We start from the raw sequence: 18534 nt of genomic DNA on the forward strand, positions 1-18534 counted from the left end.
TATTTATGTAATTATAAAAATTATAGAAAACAATTGATAAAACAATTTTGCAATCAAAAAATTATCTTGTACAAGACAAATTGTTGTATTTTGCAAATTTTATATAATTATATGTAGTCTTAAGAGCAAACTTTAAATGATGCCAATATAGTAAGTACGTATTTATAACTCATTTTAAGAGCGTGACTTAATTTTATTACTTTAAATAATTATTTTAAGTAAAAATTTACATACATTTTGTTCTAGTTATTAAATAATAAGAAACTTTTTTATTAAAACATCTCGTTAGTTACAAAGAATGAAATGCAACCTTTTATTGCTAACTTATTAAGAATTTACTTAATCCTAATGTAGATCTGTATTGACATAAATGAAAAGAATAAAGTTAACACCCTTATAAGGTGTAAAATTGAAGTATAAAAGTAATTAATGAATGATAAATCGTAAATTAAAAAAAAATAGCCAATAAAAAACATACAAATAATTATTTAAAAAAAAATCCAATAAATATTATAATTTATATTGTTATTGTAATTCAAAAGCAAAAAAATTAAAAAAAAAAATACTACAAAACAATCAATGTGTTTACGCACCATGTAAACAGATCATTAATATGACATAACCAGTGATTAAAAAGAGGATGGAAGGAGGGGGACGTAGTCTTATAGATTACAATCTAGCGTCCTCTAGATCGAATCCCAAAATATCGAGGGGACACTTTAATTTTGAGTACTGATGTATGAAAAGCGTTAATTTAAGAAATTTATTCAAAAGGTCAAAATTTAAAAATTGTTAAAAAAAATAATAATTTATGAAGAACTTAAATTATAAAATTATAAGAATTTTATAATACATGGTAGTATTATAAAATTCTTGGTAATGTAAGTTTTTGGAGCACGGTCGACCGGCATGATTATTGTTATTTGTTGGATTTTGGATTATTCAAAAGTTTAATTAATCCATTTTTAATTTAAGCATAAAAAACGTATGATTAATTAATAACTACACACGTAACTAAAAGAATTATTATATTAAGGGTTATAAACTGATGGAAATAAAAATTTAAGGTGATATAAATAATTATTATATTAATAGAACCTAACACGTTTGTTGATATATTTTTAATTTTTTAAATACTTCATAAATTATATTACTATAATTGCTATCATATTTTTATATGTAGGTATTTACCAAAATTGGTTACTGATTTTTTTTTCTACTTTTTTCTATTATAGAATAATATTTAAAATTTTTATTCTGACATTGTAATGTTTTGCATAATATTCATTTCTAAAAAATATACGTAGGTACTAATTTATTCCTTTAGTTTTTTTAGCTTTGATGCGAAGCTGAGAAAGTATTAATTTTAACGTGATGTATTTATTTATTTTTTTTTTGTGTCTGTCATTAATTTTTTTCAGCTCTCACTGTTCCAATTTTTCTAAACGATACGTCAGAAGATCACAAATCGCATTTGGTTGAAGACATTACCCCCAAAAATTGTACATTTTTACCTCGTTCTCCGTAAATGTATATGTAAATGTATAAAACTGAAAAATATTTTGTTTAGAAGTATCTGTAGTACAATATGTCACCCACGATGCACGAGTTTTTTATTCATGCGCCAGAGATAATTGAATTTGCTTTATTGCCAATAGGACAGTTGACTGAAGAAGCCCAAGTAGCACGAAATAAAGATTTAAAGAGATATCGGGAGCATAACTTAAGGAAATGTTGTCGTGAAAAAATTAATTTAGATATATTAAATTTGTTTTTATTAAGTTCAGATTCAGTAATTTCAAGTAAAAGAAAACTGCCCAAGAAAAAAACACAATTAATGCCAATTGAAGCACTCGCATTACTAAAATCACCAGATGTCGGGGTCTCTGTTCAATATGTCAAAGATAGTAATGATGATAACGATGACTAATTTTAAACTTAAAACCTAGAATAATACATTTTTCTTTTATTAATAAATTGAATAGCTATATATTTCTGTCAAAATGTCTTTAAAAGAAATAACCTTATGTTTATATTATGTAAATGACTTTTTATATGTCTAATGGACAAAAATAAAAATAATATTAATTTTAGGAATATATTTTTTAGCTCTATGATTTAATACCAATTTTTGAAGCTCGTTGCCCCACTGACGATTTCACGACAACCTATTTTCTACGTGTGAATGGCAGTTGAAGTAGAACCAAAAATAGGAATTATTTTTTCAAAGCATTACCCTCAAAAATTGAAATATGACCTCTTTCTTTGTAAATTTTAAAAATCCCCCAAAAAATTACAATTTTTAAAATCGGTAAATTTCGACATTTTTTTTTTTCTAAAAATTGCCAAAATAAATTTTGTCCCGACGACCAAGTGAAAATGACCGTCGAAATTTAACAAAAAATGTAATTTTCGTGTAAAATATCAATGTTATTTTGATACTTAAAACTCCCATAACTTACTGAAAAATAAAAATAATGCTTTTTGTATTGAAACCATATATATTTCACTTTCATTTGATATAAATTTGGATAATCTGATCATTTACTTGCCCATAGGTGGGATTCAAAATAGCAACATTTTTACAAAAGTCAGTTTTTCGAGTTAAGTTGTAAAAATGTTCCGGAATTATTGTGATCTTTAAACATATGTTAAATTGAATCGGTCATTTCAAAAACGACATAAGTCATTAAATTCAAATTTTTCAAGAACCAAAAAAAAAACTCAATTACTCCAGAAATTCGATTTTTTTTTCACTTACACCGATTTACAAATTTATTTTTCAGGTCTCTGATATTCATAATCCATAGTTTTAAATAGTCTAACTTTTACCAAAATGCATAAAATTCAGTTATAAACATATTTCACTTACGTTGTTTTTGCAGTCAATAGAAATTTATAATATACAATCTAAGTCAAGAAATAAAATAAAATAGATAAACACAGTAATGTTAATAATATTTTTACACTAGCTGAAATAATTTTTTTAAAATAAAATAATTTTTATTTTAAATAAACAAAACTTAACTTTTTTTAACTTTACAAAAAATAACAAAATTTAAAAACAACTGATTGAAATTTATCAAAACACAATATAAAATAAACCATTGCACATTTCATAATACATATTATTTTACAAAAAATGAAATATTTCTTTTTTCTTAAAAACAAAAACTAAATTTTTTAACTTGATAAAATGTTACAATACAAGAGCATTTTTGAATGAAACTTGATAAAAATCAAAATACAATAAAAAAATGTAAACTAACATTAAATTATTAAAAACAACTGATCAAAACTTAACAAAAATAAAAAATACGTTAATACATAATATTTTGAAAATTGTCATGGTACGTAATCATATTCCCTATGAAGTTCTACATTTTCAGCTTCCATATTTTTTTCATCAGCAGTTAGCCATTTATATATTTCTTCATAAAATAACCTATGCTCCTTAATTATACCATCTTTAAATTGTCTTAAGTTTTCAGTTTTTTGGGCGTTTATTGGCACTATTATTATACACCTTGGCTGTTGGCAATGCTACATTATTATTTGTTGTTAATTTTAATAGTTTAAATGTGTGTTTTGATAACCCATCGATAAAATTATGTGTGAATACAATACCTTATATTTTGTATTATATTCAAAACTCATGGATGTAGATAGGGTAAAGGATTGCTTTTGGTCCTTTGGAACTTTTTTCCAAATGTCTCAACAGATAAACATGTCTTTTTGTAGTATGATGGCCACTATTTTTTAAATTCGTAAACTTAATCCGTCTGAAACTTTATTACTTTGAACTTTTTACTACATTCATTCACAATTTTAATATATTCATCTGGCATATATATACGATCATGCTTTCTTATTTTTTTTTTATAACTCCAAAATCTCGATCGTTAGGTAAAAATGTAAAAGAAAAAGTGGTAAATCCTTTCAAATCGTTGACTATCTATCAATGCTAGCAAAAATCGTATAACGGTATTATTTTTATATAATTCAGTAACATAGAGCACACATCGTTGGATTCCTTGCCAGCTTCACCCTCATGGTACATGTAAAATGTAGATTCTTCAGTTTTCAAATTTTTAATCCCAAAACAATTCACCCATAATTGTCTAAAATAAAAAATGTCTTGTACTAGTATGATTGGTAGGGGTAAGTTTTGCATAAAATCAAAAAGTGCGATCTGTAAATGACAGAAAAAACTACACAAGTCATTGACTTGTGTAGTTTTTGCAGTGATTCTAGTTTCTTGTAGTAAATTTTGAATTAAATATGAGTCTGGCAAATGTAGTTTTTACACAGAATACGTAACCAGGTATATAATTATCAAATTTGACAAAAAGTTATTACTGAAAAATTGATGACTTATGTTGTTTTTGAAATGATCGATTCAATTAAAGCTTATGTTACGTACTATACAAAAAAAAATTGTCCTGACTATCTGCTATGTGCAAATGGTAGTCGAAGTTGATCAAAAAATAGGAGTTAATTTTGCTTTTAGAATAATCTACCAATTTTTTTAAATTAAACACTATCTATAGATTTGCATCGAAGCGTTTCTTATGATAGTGATTTTAATCACTGTCAGATATCATCTATAGTTGTCTAAACTATGCCACTACCCCACTGTGCTACCGTTTTTGTAATACCAATTTTGATAACACGATATTTCATGCAATACAAAGTTATTCTTTTTTACTAAGCAAGTATTTTTACTTATGATTAATATCATTTTACCTTTGAAGGAAGTCAATTCGGTGTTATTTTAACAATTGATTATAATTGTAAAAAGCTAATATTATTGTCGAGTAATTATAAATCGATCGCATCACCGAGCCTTTTTTTTCAAGACCTCTAGTTTTTTCCCTTTTATTAGCTTCGATGCGAAGCTGAGAAGGTATTGGTTTTACTAAGATGTGTTTATTTTTTGTTTTTTTTTTTGTGTCTGTTACCACTTTTTCTCAGCTCTCACCGAACGGATTTCTTTCAACGATACGTCAAAAGATCACAAATCGTATCTAGTCGAAGACATTACCCTTCAAAATTGAAAAAATTTCCCTCGTTCCCCGTAAATGGGGGAAACCTCCAAAAAAATTACAAATTTAAAAATCGCTAATTTTCGAAATTTTTTCAATTTTTTTTACTAAAAACTGCCGTAACTTTTTCAAAAATGAACATATCAATATAATTTTTTTTTATATAGATGCTTGATGTCTTTACCTATCATTTGGTATATTTTTTTTGTAAATCTGACACTTAACCTGCCCACAGGGGGGGATTTAAAATGACAACTTTTTCACAAAAAATTAACTTTTTCAACTTAACTTTTGAAAATGTTCCGGAAGGTCTGACACTTTTATATATATCTTAAATTAAAGCTAATGTAATATACTTTAATTTGAAAAAAAAAAATTTGACCTCTGGACTTGTCTTCGTGGTGAAAGTTGACATCAAAGTTAATAAAAAATTACGATTTTTGTAAAATAATTTTTTTTTATATTTTTAACTTAATAATGCTCTAACTTTTTCAAAAATGAACATATCAATATAATTTTTTTTTATATAGATGCTTGATGTCTTTACCTATCATTTGGTATATTTTTTTTGTAAATCTGACACTTAACCTGCCCACAGGGGGGGATTTAAAATGACAACTTTTTCACAACAAATTTACTTTTTCAACATAACTTTTGAAAATGTTCCGGAAGGTCTGACACTTTTATATATATCAACTGTTGTATTAGTTGGTTTATTTTAATATTTTTTTTGTTTGTCGGCTAGCAACAATTTTACTATTGAAATATTATTATGAACAGTTTTTATCTGAACTTAATATATTCGTTATTGTTTTGAATTACATGTACTTAACTTCAGTTGATATTAAGTAGTTTATAAGATTATTACATTTTTTAAACAAATAAAATGTCATGTTGTTCATCGTGTAAATCCCATTGCTACGTATTCTTCACGTTCACAATTTCTCCTGGTCAGATTTTACAGTATTATTATAAACTTGTGAGTTGCTGTCAATAATTGACAATCGTAAATTATTTACGACATTTGTGACATGCAAACTATATTCGGCCGAATTGCGTAAGTCCACCATAGTTTGTTGCGTGACTGCAAAATCTTCAAGATTCATAGTGGAATATAGTAATCGTTCATCTCTTTAATCTTAATTTTCAATGTAGTTGTTGAGTTGTGTGTTGAATATTTAGTTTTTAAATATTTGTTTTCTGGTCATTGCATTAAACCACATCGATCATAAGCGATCCTGGAATTAAGTAAATTATGTTTTCTTATTCCTTTGTACATAAATAAAAACTTTCCCTTTGATTCTCAACTCATTCCGTAGTATAAATTATTAAGTTTTCTATGAGGTATTCTGCGCGTCAGTCAATCACGTCTGCCAAAACATGCGTATATTAGGTTACCTACCTCCTTAAATTTAAAGGCACTACATTTTAGTTTGGTCTTTCTTATTCATATTGAATTTGTTTTCGGTTTATTACACATTTAAATAAATTTAATACACATTGAATCAAAAGTTATAAAATTTGAACTATCCATTTACATAACTATGTATGTAAATTAATTTTTGAAAAAATTTTACTAAAAAGTTTACTAAGCAACTTTTAGGAATTTCGGAGGATAGTAGTTAAATTGTTGATATGAGAAGACTGATTCGCGTGTATAATAATATAGAACAGAAGTCATTCTATGTTTACATTATTTCAGTGAATTTTACTAGGAATTTCGACACTCATTTCGAATCTGCTTCAAATTCTTTCTATAGCATCTAAATTTTGAGGTAATTATTAGAAGAGTGCAGGACAATTGACGCTTAGGACAAGATAATATTTAGGATTTAAAAAAAAATGTAGTAATGTTTTCAAACTTTTTATAGCAATATTTTAAAATAATCTAACAATAAAAATTTTAATCGAACTTTTATTGTTTTTTGCAAAAAAATATAATATTGTAATTTAACAGCACAAAGAATGAGTATGAATAAATAAATAAAATTTAATTTATGGCAATAGCTAAAGTAAATATGAAGAATAAAAAGTATTTTTTACATGTTTTTAACACGTTACAGAATTATTGAGCTAAAATTAATTTATGCATTCATGTTATATTTTATTCAGTAAGAATACTATTTTAAGTTTAAAAACAATTTTCTCTAGTTGAAATTTTATTGATTGAATATATATTTTAATCGATATTGAGTAATTACATATTTTTATTAAAGATATAACAAAACCACTTTCTATTCGAGACTTGTAATTCTCAAAAATGTATGCTAAATTGTAAACGTTTAAAATAAATAAAATAAAACTACTCGTATGAGAGAAATTATATTTATAAAGACATGAAATTATTTATTTATATTAAATATAATTTAATGAAATTTTATGCAATGTATTATAAAACTTAACATATAAAGTTATATTTAAAAAAATGATAACACAATACAAAAAAAAATTGTACTTTTTATACAAATTTTCAAATTTTTAAAAATTGAAAAAAGTTTTTCTTAACTTTAAAGAGGCAAAATTATCAAAATTAGTATACGTTTATATTTAATGTAAGTTTGATTCATTAAAATGTTATTTTTTTTGGTGGGCTCATTACCATGGCAAACACTTATAAAGTATTATAAAATAAACGAAAAAATAATAAAATTTGAACACAAAAATAGCATTTTTTTAACTACGGCAGCCGTTTGCATAAAAAAAATAGGTCGTCGGGACATATTTTTTTTAAAATTTATAGTTCGTAACATAAGCTTTAACTTGACATTTGGTTAATGAACACAGTATTTCCGGAATATTTTCAAAAGTTGAGTTAAAAAAGTTGACTTTTGTCAATTCAGATTATCATAAAATGTATAACAAATGAAAAGAAAATACCTACGGTGTTTATTTAAAAAAAATTATTTTGGTTGATTAATTTTTCAAAAAGTTATGACAATTTTTAGAAAAAAAAGTGAAAAAAATCGTAATTTTTTGAGGGATTTCCAACATTTATGGAGAATGAGGTAAAAATGTACAATTTTTGGGGGTAATGTTTTCAACCAAATACGATTTGTGATCTTCTAACGTATCGTTTAGAAAAATTAGTGACAAACCCAACCTAATCATGGTAAAATGAATACTTTCTCAGCTTCGCATCGTAGCTCATATGAAAAAAATATAAAAGAATATTATAAAGTTCTGCTTCAATAAAAGCATACTAATACAATTTTGAATAATTTGTGACCAATTAAATTTGCTATATTGTCTTCATTATTGTTAAGAATATTATATGAATATTACTTCAGAAATAATCTAATTGAACAATTACAGTAATAGTAAAAGTTTTTTCATATTTATTTAATTAAAATAAAATCATAATACAAGACAATAATTAATTACTGAAAGTTATTTTATTAAACCCTAAACAAGAGTATTCACTTGTAATAGCATTTTTATAAAACATTATAAATTCATTTAAAGAGTATTCATATAAAAATTTTCGACTATCTGTAGTATTACCAGTATTAGATGACATTACTATTTCATTCCATGATTTTAATAATTGATTTTTGTCTATAACACCACCTTTAATGGAACAATATTGTTTCATATATTCATTTCCGGTAGTTATCATTTGATTAAAAAGTTTTCGTTCTCTTTGAAAATCAAAAAAAAAAACATTGGCTTTCAATTTTATATCATCGTTTGAAACATTCAAAAAATCTGATGGCGTTAAATTTAAAAAATTTTCAATTTTATGAAAAAATTTACTTAATATATCATAGATTGTTATTAATGACGAATTTGATTTATAGTTCGAATCCCAAATAAATACAGCTTTTAATTTATTTAAAGCTGACAACATATATTTAAACATATTTTTTGAATCTTTAACCGCATCAATAAATCGAATTGTACAATCTTTAATACCATCTATATTGTTAGAATTTATTTGATTTCTGCATGTTTGTATTATAGCAGATATATACGTATTATAATTTTTCAATACTTCAGTGTATCTGCATCTCAACAGATGAGTAAAATATTTTTTTTTTATATTAAAATTACTATTATTTACAGGGTCTCTAATAATTCGATTGGTAGTGATTATATCATCATAATTTATTATGCTTATATGGTCCAATAACTTCCAATTTCCTTCACGGAACAAAGTATTTAGTACTTCAATTGCTTTATCTTGAAGGAATTCGATGTTCTGAGGAGGTGTGAGCCTAAAATAAAACAATAATAGTTATCATTAAGCCTATAAAAAATCTTACAAAAAAATCATTATTGTAATATAGTTTGTTATTTAAATTAAATAAATTTTGTGCTATAAGACAAATAAAACATTTTCTTACATTTTTTAAGTTGAAAATTGATGAATAGGGGTAAATTATAGTTTTTTGCGTGTATTATTTTGAATATTAAAGATAGAGGAAAGATGTATGGATTCAATCTTGAAAGAATCATGTTGAGAAAATAAAGCCATTGCATATATTTTTGTATATTATTACCTGGCTGTTAAATATAAAACTAAAAAAAATTATTACTTTATAATTTTCATGAAAAAAAAAATGAATTTTTTTCATTTTTGGATTTTATTTTTTTGTAATACTAATATTTAAGCATACAATTAAAAAAACACTTAATTTTTTTAAAAACCAATGTTATTTTACTAGATAAGTATGATATTCCATATTCCACGCTGTAAAACATTAAATGGATTGACCTAGAACACTCAAAATTTTGTATTCACCATATAAAACAAAATGCGAGATACCCCCCTTCGTATTTTGAAATTCAGTCAAATAAGGATTACCCTACTATACAAGTCAAATTCCGTTAATTCATGTATTCTGAGCTGATAATTAATTACTAAAAAATATAATTTTATTAGAATATAGTTATTATACGGAGACAACAATATTTTTATTAAAAATAAAACTTACCCGGTTATATTAGGGTTAATGAACTGATGGAATCCAATATTAAAATAATATTTATCAATGGTTGTTAAACAGTAAACATTTAATTTTTCACTAATAAAATTGACAAAATTAATTTTACACCTAGTAGTTTTGTATTCATTAAAGTAATTTTCTTGTAAATTAATTTTTATTGTATTGTTTATAACATTAAAATTGTTTTTAAAAAAATTATCTGTGGTATCAACTACTTTATTAACAAAATTATATATTTCTTTGTAGTCTTCTTTAGCTACTAAAATGTTGATGCTTTTATCATTATTTATATAATTCAGCATTTCTGTCGATTTCATTGAAGACGTATAATTTTTAACGGTATAAATTTCATTTACAACCGTTTTTGAACGTACTATTGATTTTACACACACTGAATTTATATCTAAGTAATCAATAAATGTAATAGCTTTGTATAAATAATCAAACATCAAATTTGAATTTTTGGCAGTATTTAAAAGTACTATGGTGCAATAAGTTGCATTTTCAAATAAATTATTTTCATACAATTTTTCACAAACGTCTATAATGATTTTTAAGTGTTCAGTAAATAATTGTAGTACTTCAATAAATAAATAGTTGATTAAATCAACTATATAATAGTATGTTATTATTAATTTATCAACATTACTAACTTTTTGATTTAGAATATCATTTATCCTTACAATATCATTTTTTTCATTTCTTAGTGACAAGTATTCCAGTTTAAAATGTGATAAGTTATAACACATGTGATTCATTACTTGTTTTAAATATGCTGCATACTCATTTATTTCTTTTCTACAATCAACAACTTTTACTTCAAGAAAAATACTCACAGAAAGAAATATTAAGGTTAACAATTTAATATTCATTTTAAAAATTAATATGAAATTAAAGTTTATCAATTTTTAAAAGTTTTAAAATGATAGATCAAATAGTTTTTAACGTTACAATCATATTTATAACAAAGTCATATATGAAATAGATATGTATAATTTTCTATATATAGTTTTGTTAACACTTGTAAAATTATTTATATAATAATAACGTTTAAAAATAATAAATAAAGTTCAACACTTAAATTTTTTATAATTTACTTTTACAGTATTAAACTTATTTTATTTTTAGCTTCGATGAGAAGCTGAGAGGGTATTAATTTTACTATGATGTGTTTTTTTAAAATTTTTTTTTGTATGTATGAACGCTCAATCTCCGCTCTCGCTGGACCGATTTTGTGAACAATACGTCAAAAGATCACAAATCGTATCTAGTCAAAGACATAACTCTCAAAAATTGAAAAAAATTCCCTCGTTCCCCGTAAACGTGGAAAATCTTCCAAAAATTTTTTTGAAAATCTAACACTTAACCTGCTCATTGGGCAGGATTTAAAATAGCAACTTTTTTACAAAAACTAACTTTTTCAACTTAATTTTTGAAAATGTTCCGGAAATACTGCGTCCTTTAAACATATATCAAATTAAAGCTTATTTTATGTACTACAAAATGAAAAAAAAAATTTGTCCCGACACTTTATCTTCTGCATGTAAACGGCTGCCGTAGTTAAAAAAACGCTATTTTTGTGTTAAAATTTTTGATTTTAAAATTTCAACTTAAAAATGCTATAACTTTTCAAAAAATGTAATTATCAGCACAAATTATTTTTTTTTTTCTAAATACATTATAAGTACATCTTTCATTTGACATACTTTTTATTAAAATTGGACAATTTCCCCATATATAGGGGGCGTTCAAAACTTGAAACTTTGTATAAAAAATAGAACTTTTTCAACTTAACTTTTGAAAGTGTTCCGGAAATACTGTGTCCTTTAAACATATATAAAATTAAAGCTTATTTTATGTACTATAAAATAAAAAAAAAAATTTATCCCGACACCTTATCTACTATGTGCAAATTGCTTTCGAAATTAAAAAAAAAATGTAATATTTGCGATAAAAATCACCTTCTATAAGGAAGTTTTTTGTACTTAAAACTGTCATAACTTTTTCAAATATTAACAAATCAAAATAATATTTTTTTATAGTAAAACCTTAGGTAATTTCCTTTCGTTTGATATCATTTTTTTTGAAAATCTAACACTTATTCTGCTCACAAAGGGGATTTAAAATAGCAACTTTTTTACAAAAACTAACTTTATTTCAACTTAATTTTTGAAAATGTTCCGGAAATACTACATCCTTTAAACATATATCAAATTAAAGCTTATTTTATGTACTATAAAATGAAAAAAAGAATTTGTCCCGACGACCTATCTTCTATGCGCAAATGGCTACCGTATTCAAAAATATGCTATTTTTCTATTAAAATTCTAGGTTTTGTATTTTATTTTATTTTAAAATATCTTATTAGGAGAATATATTGACTTTCATGAATATTATATAATTTAATTGACATAGAATAAAGTTCATAAGACATGAGAAATTAAACTTATTAAATATTTTTTACTTTTTTAAAGTCGTAAAAGTAATTTTTAAATTTGAGTTAGCTTAAATAGCCAATTTTTTAGTTTCGATGCGAATTTTTTATATGTAAATACTAATTTTTAATAATATTAAAACTTAGAAGTGATAGAAAAAGTTTAATTGCAGAATTGAAAAAATCGCGAAAAGTTGTTTTAGAATGGTATATTTTTGTTACTGATGAAAGTTCCTTGTAGTTCAGTGCATTTATTTATAGTAACAAACAGTTTTTATTGAAATTTATTGTATCAAGCCCTTTAAATTTTTATACACATAAAATAAAGCAAAATACAACTTCTTTATTATTTTTATAATTTCTCTGTTTAAATTACAATATTAAATATTAATTTCATACTAAATTTAATAATTATAATTAATATTTATTCATATATTATATTTTAAAATCAAAGAACTACTAATTAGGATATAATCAAAGAAATAAGAGTTGATGTTGCTTTTGGAATAATTCACCAATTTCTCTAAATGAAACACTATCTACAGATTTGCATCGAAGCGTTTTTTTTTGATAGTGATTTTAATCACTGTCAGATATCATTATACTTGATCCATCTATGCCTTGTCTACACTGTGCCTCGACCCCACTGTGCTACCGTTTTTTTTCTTTAAATGTTCAGCATAATTAAGTTAATTTAAAAGCTATATCAATTTTAATTTTCGTGAAATTTATAAATGTTCTTGCATTTATTTATATTCTAAGTTTTTTAAGCTAGACATTTTCTCGAGGCGAGCTAAAAAAAATTTTTTTTTTGCAAACAATTTTAGAACAGTATAAAATACAAACTGTCCGGGGGAGCTAAAACTCTTAATAAACTACTGATTAGTTCTATCATTTCGTCGAATCGCAACTTATTATTTTTTCTTTTTCATTTACCCTTTTTTAATGATACATGTGATATAGCTATAAACCAAGTAATTTTTTTCTATTAATATTTATTATGTAATACAAACATTGTTATTGACTTACTCACAGGAATGGCAAGGGTTAGTCAAGTGAAGAGTTTTAAGTGATTACTTTAATTTGGTATTATATACACGATGATATTAGTCTGTGTACATTCGACATGACCAATAATTATATGTCGTAAAAAGTAGTTGGAATAACGTAGAAAAATTATCTATGGGTTCCACCCTACATGAAAGTTGATGTTAGGGATGCAGTCTTTTTTAAAAATGCCGAATCAATATATATATATTTTTTATAGATACCTTAGGTATTTACCTATCTTTAGATATATTTTTGTGAACATTTGACCCCTTACCTACGGGAAGGGTTTCAAAATGGCAACTTTTTCGCAAAAAATTAACTTTTTCAGCCTAACTTTTGAAAATGTTCCAGAAACACTGACACTTTTCTATATATCTTAAATTAAACCTTATGAATATACTATAATTAAAAAAAAAATTTGACCTCTGGACTTCATGGTGAAAATGACTATTGTTCATTTTAGGTTTTTATTTTTGTGTTTTATGTTTAGTTTTGTGAGTTATTGGGGGTCGTGAGTTGTGGAAATCTCCTTCCTTTTTAGGACGGAGGGAATTGTCATCCCCCAGTTCGGCCACTTCACCAATAACTCTAGTTATCGAACTATTGCTGTATCTCCCCTAGAAGCGATCAGCACCCTCTCCATGATAGTAGGCCTCACTGTCTCGCCTGAGGGTGTGACCATAGTCATTTCTTCAATCTCTTTGTTGTGAACCTTAAGAATATATCACTCAACAAACTAAATCAAATCTTCCAATATTTCAATCCCTCATGTCTCTTCAACAGTTTTTAGCTTTTTTATAGCCACCAAACAATAGCATAGTTTCTGTGGTAAGTATAAGTTCTAACTTCATTTATTTTTAATTAGATAAAAATAAAGTATTTTAGTAGTTACTTAAAATTAAGTATAACTTCTTCTACATTTTTTTATCTTGAGATTTTTTAGTTTTGTATAAAAACATAATATTTTATGTTTTTCTATTTTAATATTGTTTATAAATCATTATTATGACTTAAAATGTAACATAAAAATTACATAATTTAGAAAATACTTTTGTAGATGTATGAAGTCCATATTTTAAATATATTTTAATATCTACTAGAGATTAAATACAAATAGTTTCTTACTTCAATCCATTATCAACGAAATCCAGCTCCACCACAAACTCGGTAATCCTCCAGAAAATGAAATAACGTATCTTCAAAATTGTTAATACTTCTTCGTATATAGTTCATCGATGAAATCCGGCTCAATTTTTTGTTTCTTTTAAGTCAAGAAAATAACTTTGAAATTTGAACTAGCTTAAATTGCCTTTTATTTTATGTTACGTACAGCTGTTGAATTGGTAACACTTGTGTCTTACGCGCTTGGTGTACGATGATCAAACTCGCTTTTGCCTAAGAATATTTTACATTTTTTTAAAATCCATTTTGAGTTTGAAAAATATTTTCAACTCATTTAATTTTTATTTAGTTAGATCAATAACTTCAAAAAAGATCAAGAACCCCGTCATTGTAGCCTTCCCTGGTTTGAAGAAATTTCTTATTCATATTAAAATTATTTTGCTATATGGTTATTTTTGTGACTATATTTAACTTAGTTATCTGCTATAATAACTGTAGCGCAGCGCAACTAAGAGGCACCGGTATGCGACGGCGCGTATCCCATCCGGGGCGAAGTCGTTTACCAACCCCCACACTTGGTCGGAATCACGTCGGGGCCGAGAGCAATGTTCCGATCCCGCACGCGCACAACCGCGTTGAATACCTTCTGGGACCACATATAGTAACTCAAAAATAAAAGAAATATAATAAAATTATATTTCTTCTATATATTAGTGGAAAAAGGAGTTACTATTTAATTTAATAATAAAAGTTTCTCGGGTAAGAGTTCGAGGGTTTATAAGAATAGTGAAAAGGTAATAGAAAGACAGAGTGATTTTTTTAGTGATCACTCAATCTTTCTTTGTTCTTATGTTAACCATATACTTAAAAAAATGTAATATTTTTAAACCTTATTAATTTAATTAATTAGTATTTACCTTGATGTTTCCGGAGGATGTCTAGAGAATGAATTAAGTTGTCTCGTTTACTTTAAATAAATCTGAACGTGTCTGTTCACTTCTTACACATGAATTAAACGATTGAGATTAATGAGCTGCGTCAATACTGGGAGCACGCCTGGATCAATGAAGAATGAGCCATGGAAGTATACTGACAAGACACTGAGAGCATGCCGAGAGTACACTGCCCATTTTTAGGCCTTTTTTGTCCCCTTTTATACTGCTGTTTTGTTAATTTTTATAACTATATTCATATGCAAGAAGTGTCAGAAACGCTATTGTTATCTCTTTATTAAATTATTTAATACATGTTATCTTAAAAACTAATATACTATTCTGGACAATGATTAATTATTTCATTACAAAATTGACATATCAGTGACAATTTATGTTAATATTTATGTGTATTTTATTATTTACATGAAAATTTTAAATTAATTTAGTTTATTGCTTAATAGATAATATTGATTATATTGCCCACATGTGACAGTATGACAATTTTTACTTGACAATAGTTATCATAGTTTACTGTCTAGATAAGAGTTGTAATGAGAGGTCAATGTATTATAACACACAAAAATGCTTAAGGTGAAAAAAAAAATTTCATCGTTTCCCACTTATTGCATTAGGTTATTGTACATTTAGATTTACCACTCATTCTCCGACAAGGTGGTGATGGGGCGTGTTGGGTAACAACAATTGTATGTAGAACTTTATTATGATAGTGCGGGGGTAAAACAGGATGATTCCAGCTTTCCTTATTTTAGCCTACTCAAGTTTTTAAAAATTACCATATCGCACTGATTTTAATAAACAGAAGAATATTTACTTGTATAAAAAGTTGTTGCTGTCTCTAGTATTTGTATTTTATATAACGTTTAAACAGGTGAAATAATTAATAATTTGCACTAATAATATATATAATGTCTACAAAATTTTACATTAGAAAAATACGTTATGAACTCGGCACATTTATGACAAAATATATTTATAAATCTACTCGTGTGAGATAATTCTTAACACATAAAGATAAAAATTTATTGGATATATAATTGAATGAAAATTTATGTAATATATTATATGATTTATAGAAGTATATAAAGGTATAATTTAAAAATTATTAAAAAAATAAAATTAATAAATAATTTATTAAAAAGTTTTGTTTTAGTAAAAGCATACTAATACAATTTTTAGAATGATTCCTGATCAATTAAGTTTACTAAATTAATTTTCTTCATTAATATTAAGAGTATAATAATATAATTACTTCAGAAACATTGTAACTGATCAATTACAGAAATAGTAAAAGTTTTATCACATTAATTTATTTAAAATAAAAATACAAGACTTTCATTAATTACTACTATTTATTTTATTGAACCCTAGACATGAATATTCACTTGTAATAGCATTTTTATAATAATTTATAAATTCATTTAAAGAGTATTCATTTAAAACTTTTTGACTTTTGGTGATTTTATAAGTTATAGAGAACAAAACTATATCTTTCCATGATTGTAATAATTGATTTTTATTTAAAAAATCTTCTTTAAACAGGCAACGTTTTCTGAAATGAACTTTTCCTTCGGTAAATGTTGAGTCAAACTGTTTTCGTGCACTTTGAAAATCAAATAAAAAGTTATTGGCTTTTAATTTTAAATCTNGTTTTCGTGCACTTTGAAAATCAAATAAAAAGTTATTGGCTTTTAATTTTATATCATCGGTTGACAGATTCAAAAAATCAGATTGCGTTAAATTAAGCTGTTCAATTTTCGGAAATAAATTACTTAATAAATCATAGGTTTGTGACAAACATGCATGTGAATTATACATCACTTCCCAGATTGATGTAGCTTTTAATTTATCTAAAGCTAACAACATATATGTAAACATTTCTTTTGAATCTTTAACCGCATTAAAAAATCGATTAATATAGTCTATTATACCATCTAGATTCGTATCATTTAATTCATTTAATTCATTTCTGCATATTTGTATTATAGCAGATATATACGTGTTATAAATCTTTAATACTTCAGTATATCTACATCTAATCAGTTGTATAAAATGTTTTTTTTTTAGATTAAAATTAAACTTATCTACAGGATCTCTAATAATTCGCTCAGTAGTGATTATTTCATCATGACTTATTATGCTTATATGATTCAATAACTTCCAATTACCTTCACGGAACAAAGTATTTAGTATTTGAATTGCACTCTCTTGAGGAAAGTCGGTGTGTTGAGGAGGTTTCAGCCTAAAATAAAACAAAATAATTATTATATATACACTTAAAAACATTACCGAAAGGTTATTATTGTATATTATTATTGTATATATAATATATTATATATTTTTGACTCTGATGAATATTTTTATCGTCCATTTATTTATAATTAACAACAAATTATTATCTAAAAAATTATTGTCAAGCCCGNTGGGGGGGTCAGCCATGGGCCACATTAAATCTAGGGGGGGCCAGGCTCACCCTTGTCTACGTGCCTGTAAATGTAAGAACTACTTTATAATTTTTTATAAATTCTCTGAAAAAATTACAATTCTAAATTATTATTAAATATAAATCTCAGTCTATATTTTATGAATATATTTATTCATATATTACACTTTTAAATAAAAAAACTACTAATCAAGAATATCTAAGTTTAAACTATGCTAATATTAAATTACTTAAAAATATTAGTTTATTAAAATATAATTTTTTAGGAGACAACTATATTTTTATTAAAAAATATAACTTACTCGGCTGTGGAAGGGTTAAGTAACTGATTGAATCCAATATTAAAATAATAGTTACCAATGATATTTAAGCAGTAATTATTTAACTTTTCACTAACAAAATCAACAAAATTAATTTCATAATTATTAGTTATGTATTCATCATAATAATTTTTTTGCAAATTAACTCTCATCATACTATTTATAATAGTATTATTGTTTTTAAAAAAATTATCGGTTATTTCAATTACTTTATTAATAAA

At 25.0% G+C, this 18534-nt stretch overlaps 2 protein-coding genes across 7 annotated transcripts; both read right to left on the reverse strand.

Moving 5' to 3' along the window:
- Positions 1 to 3082: 3082 nt before the first annotated feature.
- LOC126902508 (uncharacterized) lies at positions 3083 to 16469 on the reverse strand. Of its 6 annotated transcripts, none has more exons than XR_007703268.1 (4): positions 9980 to 10904; positions 8547 to 9259; positions 5593 to 6283; positions 3083 to 4121 (listed from the first exon to the last, which is right to left on the reverse strand). XR_007703268.1 is itself a non-coding variant. In XM_050680116.1 (3 exons), the coding sequence occupies exons 1-3, from the start codon at positions 10861 to 10863 to the stop codon at positions 4108 to 4110; spliced, it is 1611 nt and encodes a 536-aa protein (XP_050536073.1). In that variant the 5' UTR covers positions 10864 to 10904; the 3' UTR covers positions 3083 to 4107. The 6 variants fall into 6 exon arrangements, 3 of the variants coding, with proteins under 3 accessions (XP_050536073.1, XP_050535940.1, XP_050535867.1); XR_007703296.1 differs by lacking the exons at positions 3083 to 4121; positions 5593 to 6283; positions 9980 to 10904 and adding exons at positions 14601 to 14736; positions 14806 to 14870; positions 15515 to 16469 and having other exon boundaries at positions 7483 to 9259; XM_050680116.1 differs by lacking the exon at positions 5593 to 6283.
- Positions 16470 to 16902: 433 nt separating this feature from the next.
- Positions 16903 to 18528, reverse strand: LOC126910246 (uncharacterized). Its single transcript, XM_050692632.1, has 3 exons — positions 18296 to 18528; positions 16994 to 17792; positions 16903 to 16917 (listed from the first exon to the last, which is right to left on the reverse strand). Exons 1-3 carry the CDS (start codon positions 18466 to 18468, stop codon positions 16903 to 16905), a joined length of 987 nt encoding a protein of 328 aa, XP_050548589.1. The 5' UTR covers positions 18469 to 18528.
- Between the last annotated feature and the right edge of the window lie 6 nt (positions 18529 to 18534).

The sequence above is a fragment of the Daktulosphaira vitifoliae genome, unplaced genomic scaffold, assembly GCF_025091365.1.
Source record: "Daktulosphaira vitifoliae isolate Bord-2020 unplaced genomic scaffold, ASM2509136v1 Scaffold_1, whole genome shotgun sequence".
NCBI lineage: Eukaryota > Metazoa > Arthropoda > Insecta > Hemiptera > Phylloxeridae > Daktulosphaira > Daktulosphaira vitifoliae.